Genomic DNA, 23,828 nt, shown 5'->3' with positions numbered 1-23,828 from the left:
TTCTGCTCCCTCTTGGAGGGGAAATAAGGCCCTGGCACAATAAAGCATCCCAAATTGAGGCTGTTTCCCTGGCAGGGGTCTCCCTGTCACCCCTCAGGAAGGAGTTTTAATCCCAGGTGAGAACCCTCCCAGGACTCCAGCTGGGGTGTTGGGGCACAAATGGGTGATTTGGGGGGTGGGAAGGGGTTTGTTCTGCATTTTGCAGGGTTCTGAATGTTACTGTGGTACCTGCAAGGCCAGTAATGAGGGGGCACCTCATCTGCTCTGGGGGTCACCAGGGTGGCTCCCCAAGTCCCCAAGGAGCGAGGTGTCCTGTCCCCCCCCTTCACCCACTGCAGGGAAACACCAAAAAACGAAGCCAGGAATGAGCCTGCTCACCCCAGCACCAGGAGATGCTGGCACCCCCCAGGGACACCCTGGGGCCAACGCCCTCCCTGCAAAATCTGCAATGCCCCCCTGCCCCAGCCCCACATCCTGATGGGGGGACACCCCTGTGGGGCAGCTGGATCCCTCGGGGGGGCACCAAACCTGGAAAGCCTCAAGGTTTTCAGGCAAGCCCTGGCAGCCTGGGCACAGCCTGGCCACAGTGGGTGCCACAGGAGGCAGCCCAGGGCTGCCCACCCTCACCCAGGGCAGCTCACACCCCTCCCACCGGTGGGGATTTTGTTATTCATTTCTAAACAATAAACCACATTTTTCATAAGTTAATTATGGCTCCAGCAGCCCTATAAAGCCAGGGGGGCTGGGGATGGAGACTCCCACAGGCTCCTCAGGCCTGTTCTGCTGCTGGGAATGGGGCTTGGGGGGCACGATGCTGCTGGAGGCACCCAGGTGGGTGCCAGGGCTGGGTACCGCACTGGCAGGACCCTGGGGGCACATCCAGCAGTGCTCTGTGGTTGAGGAGGGCAGTAAAAAATCCAAAAATAAAAAATCCCAGTTTAAAACCTCTGTCCTAGGGAGGATAAAATCCGTTTGTCTCCACTGAGAGCTGGGCTTTGCCAGGACCCGATGCTCCCTTGGAACCTGGGCTGAGGGATGAGGTTTGGGATGCTCAACACCCCACACAATCAGAGTGCTGCAGTCCCTGGGGCTGGAAAAGCCCTCTGGGATCAGCCCAGCCCAGCAGCACCAGTGTTTCCTTCCAAAGCACGTTCAGGGTTACTGGGGTGCAAAGTGGTGCTGAGGGAGCTTTGCAGTGTCCTGAGCAGGTCCAGGGCTGAGGAGCAGGTGAGCAGGGATTCCTGCAAGAGGCTTACTCATCATTAAACCAAGCCAGGGCAGCATTTCCTTCTCTGTGCCTCTCCTGGAGGCACAGCCAGAGCTGGCTCTGTGCTGCCCACAGGATCAGGTGCAGCACTGGGCACCCAGATGGAGCCAGGCTCCAACTCAGTGTCACCCTGGGGGGGAAGAGGCCGGCTAGGATGGGGACAGCTCCAGGCAGGGATTAAGGGCATGTCACCATCCAGGCTGTGCCCACAGAACCTCTCTGATGGCTCACAAGGCTGAGACTGCAGCTTCCAGGGCTGGGGCTGAGCATCCCCACAGCTGGATTCACTCCTGGAGCTCCACGGGCTCAGAATCCCAGCAGGTGATGGGTGGAATTGGTGCTGTCCCAGGCTCCCTCTGCCCACAGCCATCTCTGCAAATCTCTGCCTCAAATCAGGGTGAATCCCCCAGGATTTCATCCCCCAGGGCTGCTGCTGCCCCTGTCAGGGAAACTGAGGCCAGGCAATGTGCAAGGCTGAGCTCTGGCAGGATTTGGTGTCAGGATCCTCTGCTGGAAGCAAGGACCAAAGAAAATCCCAGTGGTAACACCACAGTGGTGTCAGAAATCCCAGGAGGGGTCAGTGAATGGGACAGGGCAATGCCTGGGAGAACCTGCTCCCCCCAAGGCCACCAGCCCCCCAAACCAACAGACCTGGGTGCAAGGTAAGATTAAACCTGCTGGGGAGGGGCCATGTACCCCCAGGGTCTGAGGGATGAGTGGGGACAAGGACATGGGATGAGGAACTCTCATCCCAGCCCAACTCAAGGCAGGAGGGACAGGGACATGGACAGAGCCCAGCCACGCTCAGGGCAGAGGTATCACCAAATATATATAATATATGTACAGCTCCTGCACCCCTCGTGGGTGAGGGGAGGCCACCCCAGCCCCTCAAGCCCCCACAGGCCCCCTGACCCCCCAGAGGGGCTGGGCAGGGCCAGCCTGGTGTCCCACCCAAGGACCCCACTCCCACAGTGCCCCCTGCTCCCCCTTCCTGGCTGGGGGGCACGAGAAGGGCGGTGCCTCTGAAAGCATCACATGAGGTGGGCAATGATCCCCCCCAAACAGGAAACCCCCAGGGCACCCTCAGCTTTGGGATGAGCCTGGAAGGAGGCAGAGGGGCAGGATGTGGTGTCAGCGAGGATCCCCCCAGCTCCATCATCTCCCCAAGCCCACCACAACAGCACAGCCACCCAGAGACCCCCCAAACCTCAGGTCAGCCTCGAGCTCTCCAAGCAACCCACCCTGCCTCCCTGTGTCCATCACTGCAGCAGCTCCTCCCAGGAGATGGGCCTGGAGAAGACCTCCCTCTCCAGCCAGAGGTCGTAGTTGACCTGGAAATCCTCGGGCAGCTCCACACGCTGGCCCAGCACGCTCTGCAGGCAGTTGTCCACGGGCACGAAGTCGGGGTTGCCGTGGGCGCGGTCGTAGCGCCGCGAGTTGAAGCGCTCGATGCTGGCACGCAGGGCACACTCCTCTGCCTGGAAATCCCAGGGACGGGCATCCAGGTCTGGGAACGGGGATCAGAGTGGTCAGAGAGGAGCTGGGGACTCCTCAGGCAGCCCTAAGCCCTCGGTGTGGTGGTGCAACCCCAGCCAGACTGAGCCCCATGCGGCTGCTTGCTCATTCCCACACCAGCCAGAGCAGGGAAGAATCAGGAAGGTAAAAGCTGCAAAACTGGTGGGTTAGGATAAACACTGCTTAACAAAGAAAGCAAAAGCTGTGCAGCACAAGGGAAGAAAAACAAGGAGTTAATTCCCCACTTCCCACAAGCAGGCAGGTGTTCAGCACCTTCAGGAGAACAGGCCCCCATCCCAGGGAATGGTGACTTGGATGACAAACACCATCACTCCCAACATTCCCCAATTTCTCCTTTTCCTCCCACTTTAAATCCTGAGCATGATGTCCTAGGGTCTGGAATATCCTTTGGTTCTGCCTCCTCCCAACAACCCATGCACCCCCAGCCTCCTCCCACTTGGGAAAGGTCTTTGTAAGTACTTCAAACAAAGTGCAGAGCCAGGAGCCACCAGCAGCTCCACCACCACCTCCAGCATTCCCACCACAGGGAAACAACCAAAATGAAGCCAGGAATGGGGGCTCCCTTCAGCCCCACTTGCCTCAGCACCAGCAAATGCTGGTACACCCCCACAAAGGTACACCCCTGGGCCAAAACAAAACCCCTGAAACTGCAATGCCACCCTCTCCCAGCTCCCACACCCTGATGGTGGGAAGGGGACATCTCACTGGGGCATGTGGACCCCCTCAGGGAGGAACCAAACCTGCTGTTCCAGCCCAATTTAGGCCAAAAAGGACTTTCAGCCCAGACCTGGCAGAGCCCTGATCCCTGCAATGTCACCACCCAAAATCCCTCCCACACCCAGACATGCTGGACTGTGTCTGGCTCAGCTGGGATTTGTTTTCTCACAGGAGTCCTGCCACTGCTGGGTTTTGCAGTGGGAGCTGGCAAGGTTTTGGGAACTCACCAGCATTTTGGCTCTGCTAAGCAGAGCTGCCACAGCACCAGCACTGTCTCCCAAAATTCCCACCCCATCAAGTCCATGCAAGTGGGCAAGATCCTGGGAGGGGACACAGGCCAGCTGACCCCAATTAGCCAAAGGAATATTCCAGATTCTGTGATGTCACATCAGATATAAAAGCTAAGGAAAGGAGGAGGAATGATGGGGCATTTGTTATTTAAAACATGAGCCTTCCAGAGCAGCAGCTCCACGTGCTGCAGCCTGGCTTCTCCAAGGTGGCTGAACATCACTTGCTGATGGGAAGTAGAGAACGAACCTGTTTTTTTTCTGCTCTTGCTGTAGTGAACTACCTTATTTCAACCTACAAGTCATTCCCCAGCTGATTTCCTCTGCCCTGTCCAGATGGGAAAGGATAGAGCAGCTCAGTAGACACCTGCTCAAGCTCAACCAGCCAAGGTCCACCAAGGGCAACCCAGCACACCTGCCCAAGCCTCAGGCAGTAAAGGGCGAGCTCGGGGCACAGCCCCAGAGCAGGAGGGCTGGGAATGCCAGGGGTGCCACAGACCCCAGAGCAGGAGGGCTGGGAATGCCAGGGGTGCCACAGACCCCAGAGCAGGAGGGCTGGGGATGCCAGGGGTGCCAGGATGTACCGTTGCCGTAGGCCCAGTCGTCGTTGAGGCGGTGCCGCACTTTCTGGTAAATGGCTGACATGGTTTTCATGTTGCTCTTCCTCCACTGCCTGCCCAGGTACTTGGTCTGCACCTTGAGCAGCTTCAGCACGTAGAGCTGCATCATGGCCTGCTTCACCTTCAGAGCCCGCTTCAGGATCGGCGCCGACTTGAACACCACCAGCATCTGCCAGAACATTCCCAGATCCCGCTGGGATGGATTCCTGGGCCAACCCCTCCTCCATCCCCTGCTCAAGCCCTGGGTTGTCCCAGGCTATCCCCAGCGCAGGTGCCTGGCCAGTGCTGAGCTCCAGAACACTCCCAGCCCTCACCATGGTGCGGGAATGCTTCCACTTGGTCAGCTTGTTCAGGATGCGCAGGAGGTTTATGCAGGAGAAGAGGTTCCGCCAGCAGAACTGGTTGTTGTCTCCAGCCTCCTGTGGGGAAGGAGATGCTGGGTCAGGCAAGGGATTGGAGAGGGGACGGGGAGAGGCTGGAGTGGTCTGAGGAGCCACGTCCAAAGGGGACAGCACAGCATGTGGGCATGGAATCCTCCAATCATGGAATTAAGATTGGGAAAGCCCTCTGAGATCATCAAGTCCAGCTGTTCCTACAGCACTGCCAAGGCCACCAGTAATCCCTGTCCCCAAGTGCCACATGCACACCCACACATTTTCTGAACATTTCCAGAGATGGTGACTCCAACACTGCCCTGGCCAGCCTGTACCAGTGTCTGACCATCCTTTTCACAAAGAATTTTTCTCCAACATCCAACCTGAACTTCCCCTGGCACAGCTTGAGGCCACTTTTGCTTGTCCTGTTCCCTGGGACTAGAACCTGAAACCCCCAGCTCCATCCCCTTGTCAGGGAGTTGTGCAGAGCCAGAAGGTCCCCCCTGAGCTCCTTTTCTCCAGGCTGAATCCCCCCAGCTCCCTCAGCCCCTCCTGGTGCTCCAGCCCCTTCCCCAGCTCCATTCCCTTCCCTGGACATGCTCCACCCCAGCAGACACCTGCCATTCCCATCCCCATCCCCCTCCCCAGAACCCCAGGAGCTGAGCACAGGAGAGCTGAGGGTGCAGGGGCTGGAGCCCTGCTGTGTCCCTGCATCCCAAATTCCCCGGGCACACCCCAGGTGCCAGGACTGTCACAGCACGAGGACTCACCAGGCTCTCTGCCGTCAGCTCTGGCAGCTCATGCACAACACAGTAGGGGTAGTCCAGCACAGAGATGCTGTAGGAAGGAGAGGAGTGCTTGTGCTGCTGCCCCAGATCCCCCCTGGCCTGGGGGGCAATGCAGGCCCCACTTCCCACACACTGCAGATGGGCTGTGGTGGGAACTTTGCAGCTCTGCCTGAGCCTGAGCCACTGCCAGGGAGGGACTGCAGAGAGGCCAAAGAAACAGGGATCCCTCCCAACATCCCCCAGGAATGCAGGTGGGCAGCCTTCTCCTCACCTGTTCTTGGCAGTGATGTAGGACATGATGTTCTGGTTGAAGAACTTGAGGATGAGCGGGATGCAGTTGGCAAAGACCAGGTGCTGGGCCATGTACTCAAACTGGGGAGGAGAACGTGGGTGAAGAGGGACCCACTCAGGGTCCTGCCATGCCCAGAGACCCGTGGGCACAGCTGGACCCCAGCCCACCTCACCTGGTAGATGTGGTTGAGCTTGAAGTGTTTGAGCAGGAGCAGCAGCACAGCAGAGATGGCCTTGACAATGATCTCCTTGTGCCGATTGACATCCACGCCCAGCTTCATGCTCTGCAGCACAGTGGTCCTGGGGGACACAGAGGGACAGTGTCAGGAGGGATTCTTCCCTCTCAGGGTGACACAGGTTGTTCAGGGAAGCTGTGGCTACGCCATCTTTGGAAGTGTCCAAGCCCAACCTGGTCTAGTGGAAGGTGTCCCTGCCAATGGCAGTGGGTGGGACTGGATGAGCTTTAAGGTCCCTTCCCACTCAAAGTATTCCATGATTCCTCAAACCCTCCCAGGGTGCACTGCAAGGGACACCACAGCATGCTGAGCATGGGGGGCTCCAGGGGCATCTACAGCTGCCCTTCCCAAACCCACTTGGCAGGATCACAGAATCGTTCAGGTTGGAAAAGCCCTCTGAGATCATCAAGTCCAACTGCTCCTGCTGCAGGAGGCCACCAGTTCCTGCAGGGTGCAATCCAGGGCAGAGCAGGGTCATGTCCCCCAGGGAGCCCCAGCCCACACCAGGTCACTCTCCCATCCCTCCTTCCCTCGCCACCCCCAGGCAGCTGCTCTGCTCCACAGGCACTCACGGCATCTCCTCGGGCAGCACATCTGCCAGGATGTTGATGGAGTCTGTCTTGGCTTTGGAGGTGGGGGCTGCAGCCAGGAGGATCTTCAGCAGAGCAATCTGGGAAGAAGAGAGAGATGGAGGGGGAATGGGAGCTGCAGGGGACTGGCAACAGCCCTTTCCCCACTGCAGGAGGGAGGAACAAGGAAGGGCCAGGGGCAAAAACTTGGGATGCATCACTGGAAAGGGACTGATCCAGGGAAACCCAGTGCTCCCCAGCTCACCATGTACTGGGGCAGGCTGGGCAGCAGGCCCTGGTACAGGATCTCTGCAGGGACTTGCTCCACTTCCTCTTCCCCCTGGTGCCAGGAGAGACCAGAAAACCTCATCCCAGGAGCTGCCACCAGCACCATGGAGTATGAGCCCATGGAGTAAACCCCCACACTCACTCCGGAGAGCGGGGAGCGCAGGAACTCCTCTTCCATGTGCACCTGCACCTCAGCAATGGACGTGTACTTGTGCTGCAGGGGGACAGGATGGGGTCACCACAGTCCCCCAGTGCTGCCCCCAGCCCCAGCCTGCTCCCACCACCCTGTTCCATCCCTCAGAGATCCCTGTCCCAGGGGTGACCTGTAGATGTGCAGGGTGGGAGCTGCTGGGCTCAGGTCTGCGACAAGGCCAGTGGAAAAGGGATGAAGACATGAAGAGAGGGATAAAACCCCCTAAGAAAGGGACAGAATCCCCTGAGGAAGGAATGGAATCCCCTGAGGAAGGGATGGAATGCCCTAAGAAAGGGATGGAATCCCCTGAGGAAGGGATGGAGTCCCCTGAGGAAGGGATGAAGCTCCTTAAGGAAGGGGCTCAGACAACCTGTGAGTCCAGGATGAGATGAAAGCTTAAGGCTGCTCTCACATCACTAGGTGGAGGAAGGGGAAAATGGTCAGAAAATCCACGCTGAGCTGTGATGGGAGCAGGGAGATGGGCAAGGGGCACCCATACAGCAGCAGGGGCTGGAGGAATTCCCCAACTCACCAGCTTCAGGGTGCGGATGCTCTCATGGATGGGCCTGGGCAAGCCCACCACCGTGTTGGTGTCACTAGAGGAGGGAAAGAGCCAGGCTGGGAGCAGAGCTGAGCACCCAGGGGTGGGGCAGAGACCACCCAGGGATGAAGCCATGGACCAGCCAGCCAAGGCCTTCCCTGCTGCCATGTAGAGACAAAAGCAGCCCCCAAACTGGCCTCTCCCACAGGCCCCTCATAATGGCAGCACTGGGCTGGCTCTGCACCCACCTGCCCAGCGTGTAGCCGATGAACTTGCTGCGGCTGGATTCCAGGAACATCTCAATGTCCTTCTCCCTGCAGCAAAGGGAGAAGGGAAGAGTCACACCTGCTGGAGCATCTGGAAGATGTCCAGCCAGGCACAGGGAAAGGCACAGCCCAGACACAGGGAACAGCCTTGTGGTCAGGTAAAGGGTGCCCAGCCAACCTCACAAGAAAACAGCCATCGAAGTGACCACTCCATCCCAAACACCTTCCCTACATCCCTGCTGAGATTCCCAACATCCAACAGCCCCCGTTTCCCTGACCCTGCTCCAGTTCTCGCAGCAGGGAGACCCCGGACTCACCGGACCTTGGGGGCCCAGGGCAGCCCTTTGGGGCAGGTGATGCGGTCGCTGGGGGGGTGCTGGGTAGGGGGGGGCATCACTTCATCCCGTTCCAGGGGGAAGGTCTCTCCCTCCAGGCTGTTGTCATCATCATTTTCTTCTTCTTCCTCGCGGGAGTCGTCAGCTTTGTACGGATCCCGCTCGTTGAAGGCATCGAGGTTATCCTGCTTAATGAGGGCCTGGAGCGGGGAGAGCGGGAAGGGAATGTCCCAAAAGCAAGCCCAGAGGCTGGCAGTGCCCTCCCTAATGTCCCTGTCCCCACCTTGTGCTCCCTCCGGCCGCGCTTCTGCTGCTGCTCGATGAGGTCGGAGGCGGAGGCGGGCGGGGAGGCCGCGCGCATGTTGCGGATCACCTGGATGCTGTCCTCGGGCAGGGGGGGCAGGCCCAGCATCTCCCTCTTCTCTGCCTTCATGCTCTGCAGCTCCTCAAACCCTCCCAGGGTGCACTGCAAGGGACACCACAGCATGCTGAGCATGGCACAGGGGGCTCCAGGGACAGCTACACCTGCCCCTCCCAAACCCACTTTGCAGGATCACAGAATTGTTCAGATCGAGTCCAACTGCTCCTGCTGCACTGCCAAGGCCACCAGTAATCCATGCCACCAGGTGCCACATCTGTGTCCTTTAAATCCACCTGGGGATGCTGACTCCAACATTGTCCTGGGCAGCCTGTGCCAATGCCTGACCACTCTTTCCATGAAAAAAACTTCCCAATATCCAACCTAAACCTCCCCTGGCACAGCTTGGTGTCGTTTTCTCTGCCCTGTCCCTGTTCCCTGGGATCAGAGCCTGACCCCCACCCGGCTGTCCTCTCCTGTCAGGGAGTTGTGCAGAGCCAAAAGGTCCCCCCTGAGCCTCCTTTTCTCCAGGCTGAGCCCCCTGCAACTCTCTCAGCCGCTCCAGACCCTTCCCCAGTGATGTTCCTCTCCCTGGACACACTCCAGCCCCTCAAAGTCTCTCTTGTCCTGAGGAGCCCAAACCCTTCCCCAATTTCAAACAGGAGCTGCCTGTCCTGTGCTCCTCTTGCCATTGACAGAGGCAGAAGGGACAGGAGGATGTTCAGGTATCCACAACTGTTCAGAACTTTCCCTTCCCCAGCCAGGGACCTTGCTTTGGGTCTATCCTTAGTATCCAGCTCCAGACACCAATATCCAGTGCTCCCTGTGGAGGAAAACCTGGGACTGGGTTTAAAGGAAAACTGAACACCAGAGAAAGAGGATGGAGCAATTACAGCCAACTCTGAGAGCAGAATTCCCTCCTCTGCCAAGTCTCAAACCAGACATTCCACGGCCTCTCCTTACCAGCACAGTCTTCCAGAGCAGAAGCAGCACTTTCTTCATGGGGAAGTGTGGAGCATGGCCGCTGCAGAATTTGGTCACCATCCCAAAGAGCATGACAGAGAAGGGCTCGTTGTTGTACAGGGGGGCTCCTGGAACCACACAGCACCATCAGCCAGGAATTCCTTACCCCTGGCCTCACCCCCATCTGTCCTCTCCTGTCAGGGAGTTGTGCAGAGCCAAAAGGTCCCCCCTGAGCCTCCTTTTCTCCAGGCTGAGCCCCCTGCAACTCTCTCAGCCGCTCCAGACCCTTCCCCAGTGATGTTCCTCTCCCTGGACACACTCCAGCCCCTCAAAGTCTCTCTTGTCCTGAGGAGCCCAAACCCTTCCCCAATTTCAAACAGGAGCTGCCTGTCCTGTGCTCCTCTTGCCATTGACAGAGGCAGAAGGGACAGGAGGATGTTCAGGTATCCACAACTGTTCAGAACTTTCCCTTCCCCAGCCAAGGACCTTGCTTTGGGTCTATCCTTAGTATCCAGCTCCAGACACCAATATCCAGTGCTCCCTGTGGAGGAAAACCTGGGACTGGGTTTAAAGGAAAACTGAACACCAGAGAAAGAGGATGGAGCAATTACAGCCAACTCTGAGAGCAGAATTCCCTCCTCTGCCAAGTCTCAAACCAGACATTCCACGGCCTCTCCTTACCAGCACAGTCTTCCAGAGCAGAAGCAGCACTTTCTTCATGGGGAAGTGTGGAGCATGGCCGCTGCAGAATTTGGTCACCATCCCAAAGAGCATGACAGAGAAGGGCTCATTGTTGTACAGGGGGGCTCCTGGAACCACACAGCACCATCAGCCAGGAATTCCTCACCCCTGGCTGAGGATCCTGCCCACCAGTATCACCAGCTCCTGCAATCTCCTCCCCATTAGGTCCAAGATTCTCACCTCACCCCAGATAGCTCCCTCTCCCCTTCCAAGGCCTCATAAACACCGTAATTTCTTACCTTTATGTTTAAGAGGAAACAACAGCTCAAATATTGTTTTTTTCCCAGGGAGAGGGCACCCAGCAGCAGAAAAGGCTGGATGGCTTCCTCCGCTCACCTCCCTCTGCCCCAGAAGTGGTGCAGAAACCAACCCAGTGCTGGCAGTCACTATTACCCAACTCCTAGAGCCAAATCCCATGTGACTGTCTCCAGCCCTGGCAGCTCTATCCCTGCTGCTGGTCCTCACCCAGCTCTGCTCGGAAGGTTTGCCTCATGCTCTTCCACTCAGGCTTGTCCCCCTCGGCCTCCTGGCGCACAGTCTCCACAATCAGGTACATGATGTTCAGCAGCACCCTGCAAAAACCAGGGCACCTGAATCCCTGCCAGGGATAAGTTCTGGAAGCACTGCCAGCAGCCAGGGCTCAGGGAGAAGCTGGAGAAACCCAGATCCACAATTCAGGTACCTGCTCCACACCAGTACACAGGCTGGGGGGAAAAGTCTCTACAAGTCCAAACAGGAAAAAAATCTGCTTTCCCAAATGTTACTGCTTTCATATCCCAAACCTGTCCCATTCCTGCTGTGCAGGCTGAGCATGACAGACACCTGCAGGAGCTCTCAGAGCTGGGACAGCTCTGGGACCCCTTGCAGTGCCTGCCTCAGCCTCCCAAAGCTCCCAGAGAACCCTGGAGCCCCTCCTGGTGCCCCAGTCCCAGTCCATACCTGAGGTCGGTGCTGTCAGCCAGGGAAATGGCCGGTTTCCTCACGGCACTGGAACAGGCTGCGCTGTTGCTGCGGAGGGAGAACAGCTCAGAGAGAATTTGGGGGAATTCAGACTCTGTCATGGGCACTCCACGTGCCAGCTCCAAACCTGAGACAGACACTGCTGCCATGAACTCCCCGCTCCCAGCCATGTGAGGAGGAGCAGAGCTGCCTGTTTGCTGCCAGGCACTTTGATTCATGGGGAATTTCAGGAGAAATCAGGTATAATCCTACATTACACATCCACAGGACAATGGGAGTCACTCTGGTGAATTCCAGAGCCTCCTGAAGTGTTTTCCCTCAGTACTCACTCAATCTCCATGTTGAGCAGCTCCACCAAGGCGTTGAACGTTCCCACCTCCAGCAGGAGGAAGATGTTGTACCTCATCCAAGCCTGGACCTCGGCCTCGGAGCTGCACTCCCCGAAGGTGCCTGCGAGGAGACCCTGCTGATGCCAGCCCCACGGGCCCTGCCCAGCACCACTGCCCACCCTCCACACTGGGGAACTGGGGTGCAGGGCGTGGAGCTGCCCTCCCTGGGTAATGCACTCCTGGTCTGCAGAACTGGGATAACACAGGGACATCAGCCAGATTTTGGGCCAAACTGCTCTAAACTATCTGCTCCCAGGAGATTCAGCTTGGTTCCAGACATCCCAGGTGGAAGGGAATCCACAAGGAATGAAGATTCTTCAAAATATTATGCATTAAAATAATTTGTAATTATCATATAATATTACTACTCTATATTCATTATATTATATATTGATATATTACATACAATACATATAACACATTGTGTATAATGTATAATATATAATATGAGTAACACAAACTATATCTGATACATAATATATATTAAATGCATTTAATATATAATGTAGAAATATATTAAATACACAATGCATTATATGTAACACATATAATGTAATATATATAATATATAATATATAATATACAGAATATTATATGTAACATGTATTGTAGATTATAATGTATTATGTACTACATGTAGTACACATAATTAAATATTTTTATGTGCATACTATACATATGAGATTATATTGAACTATGTCTCATGTATATAGTATACACATATAATTATAATATGCATTCTATATGTAACATATAGTACAATACAATCTACAAAACATATTGTAGACTGAATTGTAATCTACAATATATATTGTATCATATATACTATAATGTACATTGTATTATAATACGTATTATAATACATATTATAATACAATGTACATTACAGTATATATAATACAAAACTCTGTATTACCTATTGTGTATTACATAGTACATATACTATACAGAATGTATCAAATATATATTACATATAAGTATCTTTTATATATATCTTATACATATAAAAGATACAAAGATATATGAAATATATATATAAAGATATATATAAAACATATCTATACCTTTTATCTATATTATATATAGCTTATCTAGATCTTATATCTAGATAAGATATATATAGATACACATATCTTATAGATATCTATCTATATATCTTATCTAGATATAAGATCTAGATAAGATATAGATATGTATCTTATATATCTTATATCCAAATCTAAATCTTATATCTAAGATATAGACAAGATTTAGATATAAGATATATCTAGATATAAGATATCTATATCTAGATATATCTAGATATAAGATTTAGATCTAGATATATAAGATATATATAGATCTAAATCTTATATCTATATAGATCTCTATAGAAGATAGATACATATATATTACATACCTATAGATATAAGATATCTATATATCATATATATATATATAGGTCTTATATCTATATCTTATATCTATATATGTATAAACTTTATAAACGTAAAGGAGTTCTACATTAAATATTTAAATAGAGGCTATACATAAAACAGTTAACGTATACAATATAACACATACATCTGCCCATCTCACTGCACAATATATACAATATATACAATATATACATGAACAAAACACCCCACTTCACGCAGCTAGCAGGGGAAGCAAGGGGCAGGGCCGCTGTCACCTTGTGCCACGTAGAGGATGGCGCGTGCCACGCGCAGCCGCTTCTCGCGCGCGGTCACCTCCAGCCCGTCCAGCAGGCGCATGGCGTGCGTGCGGTGCTGCGTCCGCTCCAGCTCCGGCCACCGCTTGTCCCGCACTGCAAAGCACAGCAGGGCTCTGGGGACAGGCTCCGCCGGGCCCTGCAGAGCCAGGGGATGCTGGGGAAGGGCTGCCGGGACGGGTGAGGGCTGAGGGACGGCTCCTGCTCTGCAGCAGGGGGTACAGCAGCTGTGGCATCACCGAACGGCCTGAGCTGCATGGGACCCACAAGGATCATGGCCAGCTCCTGGTGCTGCACAGGACACCCCAGAATCTCACCGGGTCACTGAGAGAACTGGTCAAGTGCTCCTGGAGCTCTGACAGCCTTGGGGCTGTGCCCATTCCCTGGGGAGCCTGGGCAGTGCCCAGCACCCTCTGGGGGAAGAACCTTTCCAGATATCCAGCCTGACCCTGCCCTGACACAGCCCCAGCCCCTCCCTTGACTCCTGTCCCTGTCACAGGGAGCAGAGATTGAAGCTGCCCCTCAGAAGAAGCTGCAGACCCCGGTGAGCTCTGACATCAGGCTCCTCTTCTCCAGGAAGAGAAATCCCTGTCCCTCCCCAGGGGAGAGGAATCCAGAAAATGATCCAGCTCTTACTGTGGATCCTGAAGTCTTCCTCGAAGCATTTTCGGTTGAGCAGGAACTCTGGCCCCTCTGTGTAGCTGTACAGCTCTGCCAAAAGAGGAGAAGCTCCAAAGACCTGCACCAAACTGCAACCCAGCCCTGGGAACTGCGGTTTCAGCAAAATATCAAAATGTAATAAAACCCCACCCAGTGTAAGGCCAAAAAGATGAACTACACATATCTTGTCACTTTTAACAACAATACAGCACTTAAATATAATAATAAAGCAATACTGGAATTGACAGAGCTCCTGTAATTCTACCAGGAGAGGAAATGATGGTTGATTAATTGATCCATCACAGAAGGATTCCTTACCTGACAGCTCTGCTGTCCATTTATCCGTGTCTGCATATTCAAACTCCAGGTCTGGCGACTCCGAATAGCCCTGAACACATGGGAGAAAAATCAATTCCATTACAGCATAGTTCAGGAAAACCAAAACCCCTGAAAACGCTCACAATTCACCTCATCCTCCTGCAAATCCAGGGCTGGTCTTCCTGGTTTAGGGACCAAAAACATTCCTGCAGCAGCACAAACGTTACCGAGGCAACCCCAGCCCACCTCCTGCGTCTCCAGTGCCGCATGGAGCCACTGCAGCACCCCCAGAGCACAACAAACACGGCAGGACACGGGGTCTCAGAGGCTTCTCTGAGATCAGGGAGCTCCCAGAGCTCTCCCATTTCACACAACATTGGGAAAATTTGGGCTATCCCCCTGTGCTGTCCCAGCAGATGGGATTAGTGAGGATGAAACAACTCCAAACAGCTTTGGAGAGGCTGCAAAAACATCCAGGAGAATCTTTAGTGCACTAAATACCAGCTCCCTTTACAGAAATCAAGAACATTGACCCACAGCATTTCAGGGCACCCAGCCTGAGTGGGGCAGCTGCACAGCAAGACTCTCACAAATTTCAGGATCCTGAGCACAGGGCAAATCCACACCAGAACTCTCCTGAATTATGAGGCTCCCGCTCCTGAGCACGGGGAGGATCCAGAACAGAATCCTCACCCAGCCCTGAGTGAGGGGCAGACCCATACAAGAACCATCCCAAATCTTGGGGCACTCACTCCTGAGTGAGGGGCAGACCCATACAAGAACCATCCCAAATCTTGGGGCACTCACTCCTGAGTGAGGGGCAGACCCAGAGCAGAATGCTCCTGAATTATGGGACTCCCACTCCTCAGTGAGGGGCAGATCCACACCAGAACTCTCCCAAACTCTGGGGCACCCACCTCTGAGTGAGGGGCAGACCCTGAGCGGAATTTTGGGACCCACACTCCTGAGCACAGGGCAGACTCAGAGCAGAACCCGCTCAGGACATCCACCCCTGAGCGAGGAGCAGAGCCAGCCCAAATTTTGGGGCACGTATTCCTGAAGAACCTAAACCCACACAAATTCTGGGGCACCCACCCCTGCATGAATCCACAAGCAGAACTATCCTCAATTTGGAGGCTCCCACTCCTGACAGAGGGGCAGGCCCACACCAGAATAATCCCAAATTCCAGGAGTCTCAGAGGGGTAGCTCGATCCACCTCAGGTTCTCCAGGATTCCCCCTCACATCCCTCCCCTGGCATTCCAGGGACCTTTCTGAGGAAGCCGTGGGAGAGAACGGCTCTGGGGCCATCCCAGGAATGAAACACTTTGGAAAAGCCCCGGGATACCTCAGCTCCACACAACCAAGGCTCAGGGTGACCCCAGCACCGCGGGGTGTCCCCGGGGGGGTCGGTCACCTCTCGCTGGATCCGAGCACGGCAGCGGGACCCGACATCCACCCCGGGCAGGCAACGACCGGCAACAGCGAGAAAACCCCCGGATGGGCTGGGAGACCCCCGGGCCAGCCCTGTCACTCCCGTCTGGGACCGGCCGACCGAGCCACCCTCGCGGCCCAGCCCGGTCACGGCCCCCGGACCTGCGGAAGGGGTGGATGGATGGATGGATGAAGGGGAACTCGGCACCGACCGAGACCAGGCAGCCTCCGGCAGCCCCAGGGCCGAGCAGGCCGGGCAGGGAAAGCCTCTCGGCTCCACAGCCCGGGGCCACTGCGCCAGGGAACCGGTACCGAGGCAGCGGCCGGTCCAGGACCGGTTCCAGCACTGGAGCACCGGAGCCAGCGGCCGAGCCGGCCCGGGGCTGCTCCCGGGGAAGGCGGTGCCCAAGCAGGGCTGGCAGAGCCGGGCACCGGCACTACGGGCACTGGCACCCACAGGGATCCACGAGCACGGGCACCACCGGACACCGGCACCGCCCGGACACCGGCACCGCCCCCGGGCACCGGCACCCACGGGCAGGCCCCGGACGAGGCCCGGCGCGGCCCGCCCGCCCGGGAAGGCCGCCCCACTCCCGGCGNNCGGCGGCGGCGGCGCTGACCTCGGAGTCCTTGCGCGGCGGCCGGGCCAGGTCGCGGCCCCTCCCGGGCGCGGCCGCCCCACCGCGACCCTTGTTGTTCCCCGGGACCGGGACAGGGCCCGGCCCGGGGCCGCCACTCGGCTCCATGTCGGCCGCTCCGCCGCGCCGAGCTCTCGCGAGGACTCACCCCCTCCTCTCGCGGGAGCGGCAGGGAGAGCCGGGGCAGCGCCGCCGCCATGTTGGGAGTGGCACCTGGGGGAGCGCCGGTGTCTCCGGTGGGTGCGATGCAGCTCCGCCCGTCGGCCCCGCCGGGCGGCCACGGACGGCGCGACACACGGCCGGGCAGCGGGCTCCGCCCCCGCGCGGCCATCTTGGGTGCGGCGCGGCCCCGGGCGCGGCCATGCTGGGTGCGGCACTTCCGCCTCGCCCCAGGGCGGGCCGGGCGCTGGAGGCCGCCATGTTGGGAGTGGCAGGAACCCACCCTGAGGGGCCCGGAACAAAGGAACGCTCCGGGGACGGGGCTGGGGGCTCAGACCCCAAAACGGGGGGACCTGATGGGCTCAGAGGGGAGTCGGACCCCACAAAGGAACCTGACGGGGTTAAACCGCGTTGGGCTTTAAAGAAGGTGACACCCCAAAATCCAGAGCTGTGGCAACGCTCAGAAAATTCTGGCAGGACCCAATGCCAGCCCCAAGGCGGCCAAAGGGAGATTCCAGCCCTGCCTTGGACTCAGAAACAGCTCAATGTCCCCCCCAAGGCACCGAACAAACCACCCACAACCAAAAGCACTTCGTTTTTCCTAATAGTTTAATTAGACTTTAATGATTTATTGCTCATCTGCAAGGATTAATATTGCATTCATTAAAAATCATTCCTATACAAAATAAACCTCTCGCTCCCGGCCCGCCGCTGCTGCCGCCGCCGTCAGCCCGGGCTCCCCCAGCATGGCTTAAACAGACACAGAGCCCTTGGCCGAGATTCCCCCCGGGCCGGGTGGGAACGGGGACCCCCGGGCGGGGGGCTCCCGGGAAGGGGGGATGCTCCCGATCCTTCCCACGAACGCCCATCCCCGCGCGCTGAGCCGGCCCCGGGGAGGGCTGCGGGATGGTGGAAGGGACCCGGGTGATCCCTGGGGGAGCGAGGCAGGTGGTCCCCAAAATCTATCCAGGAGGAGACCAGGCAGGGAGGGAGAGAGGAACAGTCAGAGGACGTGGAGGGGGATGATCGCAGCACCTCTCCCATGCCCCGGCCCCACAAGGAGCTCGGCACCCCCCAAAACCTGTAAATGCCCTGGGAAGGACCCGTCCAGGTGGATCCCTGCTAAGGGGGAAGGAGCAGCTCCACCATCCAGGAGGTGCCAGCAGCTCCTTCCCTCCCTTGGGTGGGGAAAGGAACGGGAGCCAGAGACGCCTCAGTGGGGTGGAAGGAGCTGCCCACACCCCAGCACAAGCTGGGAAAGGGAAATGTCAGCAGGGAGGGCACGGAGGAGGTGATGGGAGCAGCCAGGACACACCAGGAGAGGGTGAGGAAAACAGTGACAGGGAGCAGAGGGGCCGGGCTGGGGTATGGGGAAGGCTCATCTCTGCATCCAGCTCAAAAAAAAAATAGTGAAACGCCCCCAAAACCCACCCCAGACACCCTCAACACCACCCAGCACTTCCCAGTGGGAGGTGGGAAGGCAGCCACGTCCCCAATGCTTCCTTTTGAAAACATCTAATAACAATCCCCGCCCTCTAAAACATCTCTGTAAGGATCAAAAAGGAAAGGAGGAAGAAAAAAAAAAAACCAAATAAACGGAAAAAAATGTTTAAAACTCAATTAAGGTGCAGTTTGGCTAAAAAAAAAAAAAACAAACAAAAAACCTAGGAGAGATGAGGATAATGCTGGGAAAGCGACCCCCATCCAGATTCAGATTAGCACCCTGAAACACTGAACTCCCCTGGGCCCAGGTGGCCAGCAAACCCAGGCCAGTGGCCACCAAAGCTGGGCCACCTCAGCGCAGGGAGCCGGGCTGGGCTTGGGCACAGTCACCCCCTTTGCCAGGTGTCCTGCAGGCCACTCTGCTCCCAGGAAGCACCCGGAGCAGGGATCTAGCAGCTAAAACTGGGCTCTTTAAGGCAATTTAGAAGTTGCAGATAATCCACACAAAGAAATAGAAGATAAGGTAGAAGAGCATCTCCGGATCCACAGGGAGCCCGGCTGAGACTGACGTGGGCTGGAAAGGTGGGAAAAAATACAAAATAAAAGCCAAAAGAAACCATTGCTGCAGGAATGAAGTGCCCTTGGCCCAGCAGGAAAGGGAAAGCCCCTCCTGGAGCCAGGGCTGGGAATCAGCAGCTTCAGCCACATGAAAGCAAGAAGCAAATCCCAGGTTGTCTGGCAAGGTCAGACAGGGATGCGATCATGGAAAAGGGGGAGAAAAGAAAACCTGACCTTAAAATCACAGATAAAATGTAAAAACAGGTTCAGGTAGTGGTGGAAAAAAAAAAAAAAAAAAAAAGGTAAACCAAAATAAAAATTATTTCAAAAAATAATCTCTCAAATGTTGCCTTGTGTGGTCTGGTCCTTCATGGAAATGGTCCCATCAGTATCTAGGAGAGAAGGAAGGGACAGTGAGGGACATGGCAGGTGCTGCTGTGCCAGGGCAAGGGGATACCCCAGGCACGGGATTCCAGACTGCTTTGGGCTGGCAGGGACTTTAAAGCTCATCTCATTCCACGGGCAGGGACACCTTCCACTGTCCCAGGCTGCTCCCAGCCCTGTCCAGCCTGGCCTTGGACACTCCCAGGGATCCAGGGGCAGCCACAGCTGCTCTGGGCACCTGTGCCAGGGCCTGCCCACCCTCCCAGGGAACAATCCCTTCCCAATACCCCATCCAACCCTGCCCTCTTCAGGCACTGGAAGGGACTGTAAGCTCTCTTGGGAGCCTTCCAGCTGTCCCAGAGGGGCTCAAAGCATTCCATGGCCTCCTTTGGACACGCTCCAGCAGCTCCAATCCTTCTGCTGTTGGAGACCCCGGAGCTGGAGGCAGAACTCCAGACCAACGGGGAGCTGGGAGCTCCTGCCCTGCAGCTCTCACCTGTAGTAGTTGGGTTTGAAAGGCCCGTTTTTGTTGAGTCCCAGGTACTTGGCCTGATCGTCCGTCAGCTCCGTCAGGTGGGCGTCAAAGGATGGCAGGTGCAAACTGGCCACATACTCATCTGGGAATGGGAACAGGGACCCTCAGGGGCTCCACTCCCACCACAACATGGGCAGCACCCCGCATTCACCATCACCCAAAGCAGGGCTGAGCCCAAGCCTGGGCTGGCTGTGCCCCTAAAGGCACAAGGAGGGCATGGAAAATCCCAGAGAAGGGAGGCTGCAGGATGTGGGATCCTCCCACGCTGCAGAACACTAACAAAGATAAAGCAAATAACCCCCACGGATTTTAAGGTCACTCCCTCTGGTGGCTTCCCTGACCTCGCTGTCCCTCTGGAAACCACTGTTTCCCAGCCCAGGTTTGAGCTCTTCTGACCCTGCTGGCACATGGATTCCCCAGGGAAAAGCCAGCTCCTTCACTCACCCATCTTCTTTGGCAGCAGGTAAACGTCCTGCTTGTACCGGCCCTCGGGAGCGTTGTAGAGCTCAATCAGAGCCAGAGCCTGTGGAGAGCACAGGGATAAGCTGGGAACAGTCAGGAACAGCCACCAGCTTGGGGAGCACAAAGCTCACAAACATAGAGAAGGATCTGGGAGCTTGAGGGGCAGGGCAACCATTTCTAACATGCCTCGAGGGAAAGGCTCCCACCCAGGTACATCCCTGTCTGGGTCTCCACAATCCCCCTGGAGGGATCAGAGAGCAGGGATGAGATGCCACCAGCCTGTCTGCAGCATCTGGGCTCAACACCCCAGGGAAAAAGATGAGGATGGTTTAGGGTTAGCAGCTCTTCTCTGAAACCACCCAGCTGCTGTGGCACATGGAAAAAGAGGGGCTGATCCTCAGAAACTGGCAAAAAACCAGGTTCATTCCTTCAGAACAGATGAAACTGCAACACCACAGTATTGGCTTCCACTGCTGGAAACCAAGCCTAAAACACAGGCCTGTTCCCTCTCCCCTTGGGCTGACAGGAGTGGGGATAAGGAAATTCCCCACTGTCAGCCTGGCTGTTCTTCCCCACGAGCACCGCTGCCACCAGACCCTCCATGCTCCCCAGTCCCATCAATCCCCTCAGTGTTGCCAGTCCCATCATTCCCAGTCCCATCAGTCCCCTCAGTATTCCCAGTGCCACCAGCCCCCTCCATGTTCCCAGCCCAAACAAAGCCTTGCCTTGAGGTAAGCTCAAACCTGTGCTAGGTGGGCTTAAACACATGCTGGAGGAGCTTAAATCAGTGTTAGAGGGGCTTAGACCTGTTCTGGGGAAGGTTAAACCCATGCTAGGGGGTCTCAAACCCGTCCTAGGAGGGCTCAAACCTGTCTGGGGGAAGCTTAAACCTGTGTTCCAGCCCAGCAGGATCTGTGCCATGAAACCACTCATTTAAAAGCTCTCCCAAAACTTGCTGTACCCAAAACACTGGGTTCATGCCAGCAATAACTCCAGCCCAGAAAAAATGGTATTTCTGGCAGTGGTGCCATCTCAAGGACCAATCCCAGCATGTTCTCAGCTCCTTCCAAACCATCCCCACCCCTAGGCTTGTGCAGAGCCCCACCCATGTACGGACCTGTGTGGTGGCTGTGATGGAGAGAACGAAGGTGGGAACTGTGGAGCAGCTGAGGTTGAGCAGACGGCCCTGGGAGAAAGCAGGAGTCAGCACAGAGCTGGACATGCTCCCAAATCCAAACCAAACCAAGCTCCCACATGGGATTCACCTCCATGCCCTCCCTGCACAGGGGACCAGGGGCACAGAGAACCAGAGCACAGTGACCAGAGCATTTCAAGTCTGCTCCAGTTGCCACCTTAACTCTTCATTTCAAGGCAGGGGAATGCTGTGGTCCCTAGAAAAGCCAGTCCCTCCTCCTGCCAGAACAGCTCCTGTGGGAAGAGGAGCCACCCAGCACCTGGGAAACCCTGCACAGATGGGGTTTGCCTGAGTGGGATGAATCCCAGCTCGGAAGAATGGAGTCACATGGCACCTCTGTGGCTGCATGTGGGGTATGACACACCCACCCCCAAGAAAGAAAACAAAAAACAAATAAAATAAATAAAAAACCCTTTTGTTGAGCCCTGAAGCTTCCCTCGGCACTTTTCCACCTGGCTAAATCTGGGATTTCCTGACAGGCCCAAGGCACCACGGCCCAGCTCTCACCGCACCTCGGCCAGCAGCACCACGCGCTTCCCGTCGGGCCAGATGACGTGATCCACCTGGGAGCGCACGCGCTCCCACGTCAGCTCCGGCATGCGCAGGCTGGTCTGCAACAGGAGGAGGCACGGGCTGGGTCACGGCACCAGCCGGCGGCCGGGCACTGCCAGGGGTGCCAGCAGGAGGGCACTGCCAGGGGTGCCAGCAGGCAGCACTGCCAGGGGTGCCAGCAGGAGGGCACTGCCAGGGGTGCCAGCGGGCGGGCACTGCCAGAGGAGCCAGCAGGCAGCGCTGCCAGGGGGTGCCAGCAGGAGGGCACTGCCAGGGGAGCCAGCAGGAGGGCACTGCCAGGGGTGCTGGCACTCACCACGTCAATCTCGGTGTTGGAGTGGCCCATGTTGCACACGATGCAGCTGTTCTTCATCCGGTCCAGGTGCTCCCTGGTCACCACGTTCTTGTTCCCTGCAGGCACAGAGGGCACAGCTCATCCCATGGCAGTGGGAACACAAACCCTCTGGTTTCTCCTTCCCTGAACTCGAGTCAGAGAAGCTCAGCTTTGGGCAACATCAGACGAGCTTCCCTGAGACACGAGCCCTTGTGGCTGTGACAGCAGAGAACACGTGGGACAAGTGCTGTCATGGAATATCCTGAGCTGGAAGGGATCCACAAGAGTCATCAAGTCCAACTCCTGGACCCTGCATAGGGTCCCAACAATCCCACCCTGTGCCTGAGAGCACTGTCCAAAGACCCCTAAAGCTCTGGCAGGACTGGGACTGTGACCATTCCCTGGGGAGCCTGGGCAGTGCCCAAATCTTTGATCTTTGCTCCATGAATTAACCAGGCTCTAGCAGATCCCAAAATACCCGGAGAACACGTGACCAAGATGTCCCTCTGCTCTGGGCCAGGACTGTGGTCATACAGCAAATCAGAGCCCAGCTGTTGTGGAAAATTAGGAGCACAGAGCAGTGAAATGTCCTCCATTCCCAGCCCCTTTGAGACCCCCCTTGGGAAGGATGCTCCTCAGCCTGCTCCAGCCTCGTCTGTCCCTACCTGTGCAGGTGATGACAACATCCACCTGACGGATTACTTCGCTCAGCTTCACCACCCGAAATCCATCCATACTGGAAAAAAAAAAAAGGGAATAGGGACTATCATGAGGAGGAGAAGCTTGTTCCTTCTCTGCCCTAGGCTATGAGGGATCTCAGCAACTCCAAACTGGTCTGGCTGCAGCCCAGGCTCTCCTCTACCCCTCCAGGGACACCAGTGCCACAAGGGAGAGCTGTGCAACACTTGGCATGTCCAACCCACTCTTGGAAATGTTGGATGAGCCAGGAATGTGTGGCATAGAGGTCTGAGCAGCCTCCCCAAAGCAGCCAGTGTGCACCTTCTGCCCAGTACCCCATCCCTGAAAGCTGCCCAAGTCCTTCCCCATCACACCCCCACAAGGCTCATGATCTCCAAAATGCACCACAGACCCCCCTGGCTTCATTCCATCTCTGGCAGGCTTTGGAAGAGCAGAGACAGAGACACTCCTGAGCAGATGGGAGCACCTTACCAGGCCTGGAGAGCGCAGATGGGGTCGATCTCGGTGACGTACACGATGGCTCCCAGGGCTTTCAGGGCAGCACAGCATCCCTTCCCAACCTGCCGAGGCAGAGGATAAGTGAGGCAGGACACACACCCACCAGTGCCACAGTCCCTGCCCCAAAGAGCCCAGGCCCATCCCATGCTGGAAGATCCTCATCCCAGCCACTTGCCCAATGCCAGGGACAGCTCAGGATGTGCCTGGTGAATGGCACAACTGCCACAAGCCCAGCTCCCCCTCCAAGGCCACCAGCCTCCCACTGCCAGAGGGCAGGATTAGACAGAATATTGGGAAGGAATTCTCCCCAGTGGTGACAGCCAGTGCTGTGGCTGCCTCAGCTGGAAATACCCATGACAGGAGTTTTCCCAACACAATGCTCTCACAGCTTGTGCAGCCCCAGCATTGCAGGAGCCTTTCTCCAAGCAGGAATTAAATTCCTCCAGGAATTAGCTTAGAGGAGCACACACTGCCCCCTTGCCTTTAAGCTACAGGATTTCAGAGCTGTCCTGCACTCCTCAGGGGGCAGG

General features: G+C 56.1%; 2 protein-coding genes across 7 annotated transcripts in view; both read right to left on the bottom strand.

Moving 5' to 3' along the window:
* Positions 1-2,077: 2,077 nt before the first annotated feature.
* Positions 2,078-16,756, bottom strand: STRIP1 (striatin interacting protein 1). 5 transcript variants are annotated; one of them, XM_039709503.1, is made up of 21 exons: positions 16,628-16,756; positions 14,409-14,478; positions 14,067-14,141; positions 13,392-13,526; positions 11,660-11,780; positions 11,310-11,378; positions 10,836-10,942; positions 9,630-9,757; positions 8,592-8,774; positions 8,291-8,508; positions 7,956-8,021; positions 7,699-7,762; positions 7,116-7,187; positions 6,951-7,025; positions 6,689-6,786; positions 6,054-6,180; positions 5,861-5,961; positions 5,572-5,638; positions 4,742-4,846; positions 4,392-4,596; positions 2,078-2,774 (listed from the first exon to the last, which is right to left on the bottom strand). In XM_039709503.1, the coding sequence occupies exons 1-21, from the start codon at positions 16,676-16,678 to the stop codon at positions 2,527-2,529; spliced, it is 2,385 nt and encodes a 794-aa protein (XP_039565437.1). In that variant the 5' UTR covers positions 16,679-16,756; the 3' UTR covers positions 2,078-2,526. The 5 variants fall into 5 exon arrangements, with proteins under 5 accessions (XP_039565437.1, XP_039565434.1, XP_039565433.1 ...); XM_039709500.1 differs by lacking the exons at positions 9,630-9,757; positions 16,628-16,756 and adding exons at positions 10,311-10,438; positions 16,462-16,620; XM_039709499.1 differs by lacking the exon at positions 16,628-16,756 and adding an exon at positions 16,462-16,620.
* Positions 16,757-17,229: 473 nt separating this feature from the next.
* The window catches only part of AHCYL1 (adenosylhomocysteinase like 1), a 28,342-nt gene continuing 21,743 nt past the window's right edge, over positions 17,230-23,828 (bottom strand). Inside the window, exons 10-17 of one of the 2 annotated variants that reach the window (XM_039709505.1) lie at positions 23,272-23,360; positions 22,767-22,837; positions 22,084-22,178; positions 21,728-21,826; positions 21,138-21,206; positions 20,003-20,081; positions 19,520-19,640; positions 17,230-19,031 (exon numbers count right to left, since the gene is read on the bottom strand). In XM_039709505.1, coding sequence (XP_039565439.1) covers positions 19,025-19,031; positions 19,520-19,640; positions 20,003-20,081; positions 21,138-21,206; positions 21,728-21,826; positions 22,084-22,178; positions 22,767-22,837; positions 23,272-23,360 — 630 coding nt within the window. In that variant the 3' untranslated portion in view covers positions 17,230-19,024. Of the gene's footprint in view, positions 19,032-19,515; positions 19,641-20,002; positions 20,082-21,137; positions 21,207-21,727; positions 21,827-22,083; positions 22,179-22,766; positions 22,838-23,271; positions 23,361-23,828 lie in introns of those variants that run through there. The other variant, XM_039709506.1, reaches the window with a different exon arrangement.

Source organism: Passer montanus, unplaced genomic scaffold, assembly GCF_014805655.1.
Source record: "Passer montanus isolate IOZ18808 unplaced genomic scaffold, ASM1480565v1 scaffold211, whole genome shotgun sequence".
Classification (NCBI taxonomy): domain Eukaryota; kingdom Metazoa; phylum Chordata; class Aves; order Passeriformes; family Passeridae; genus Passer; species Passer montanus.
The sequence above is the reverse complement of the archived record's forward strand: the minus strand, read 5'-3'. Positions and strand labels throughout refer to the sequence as shown.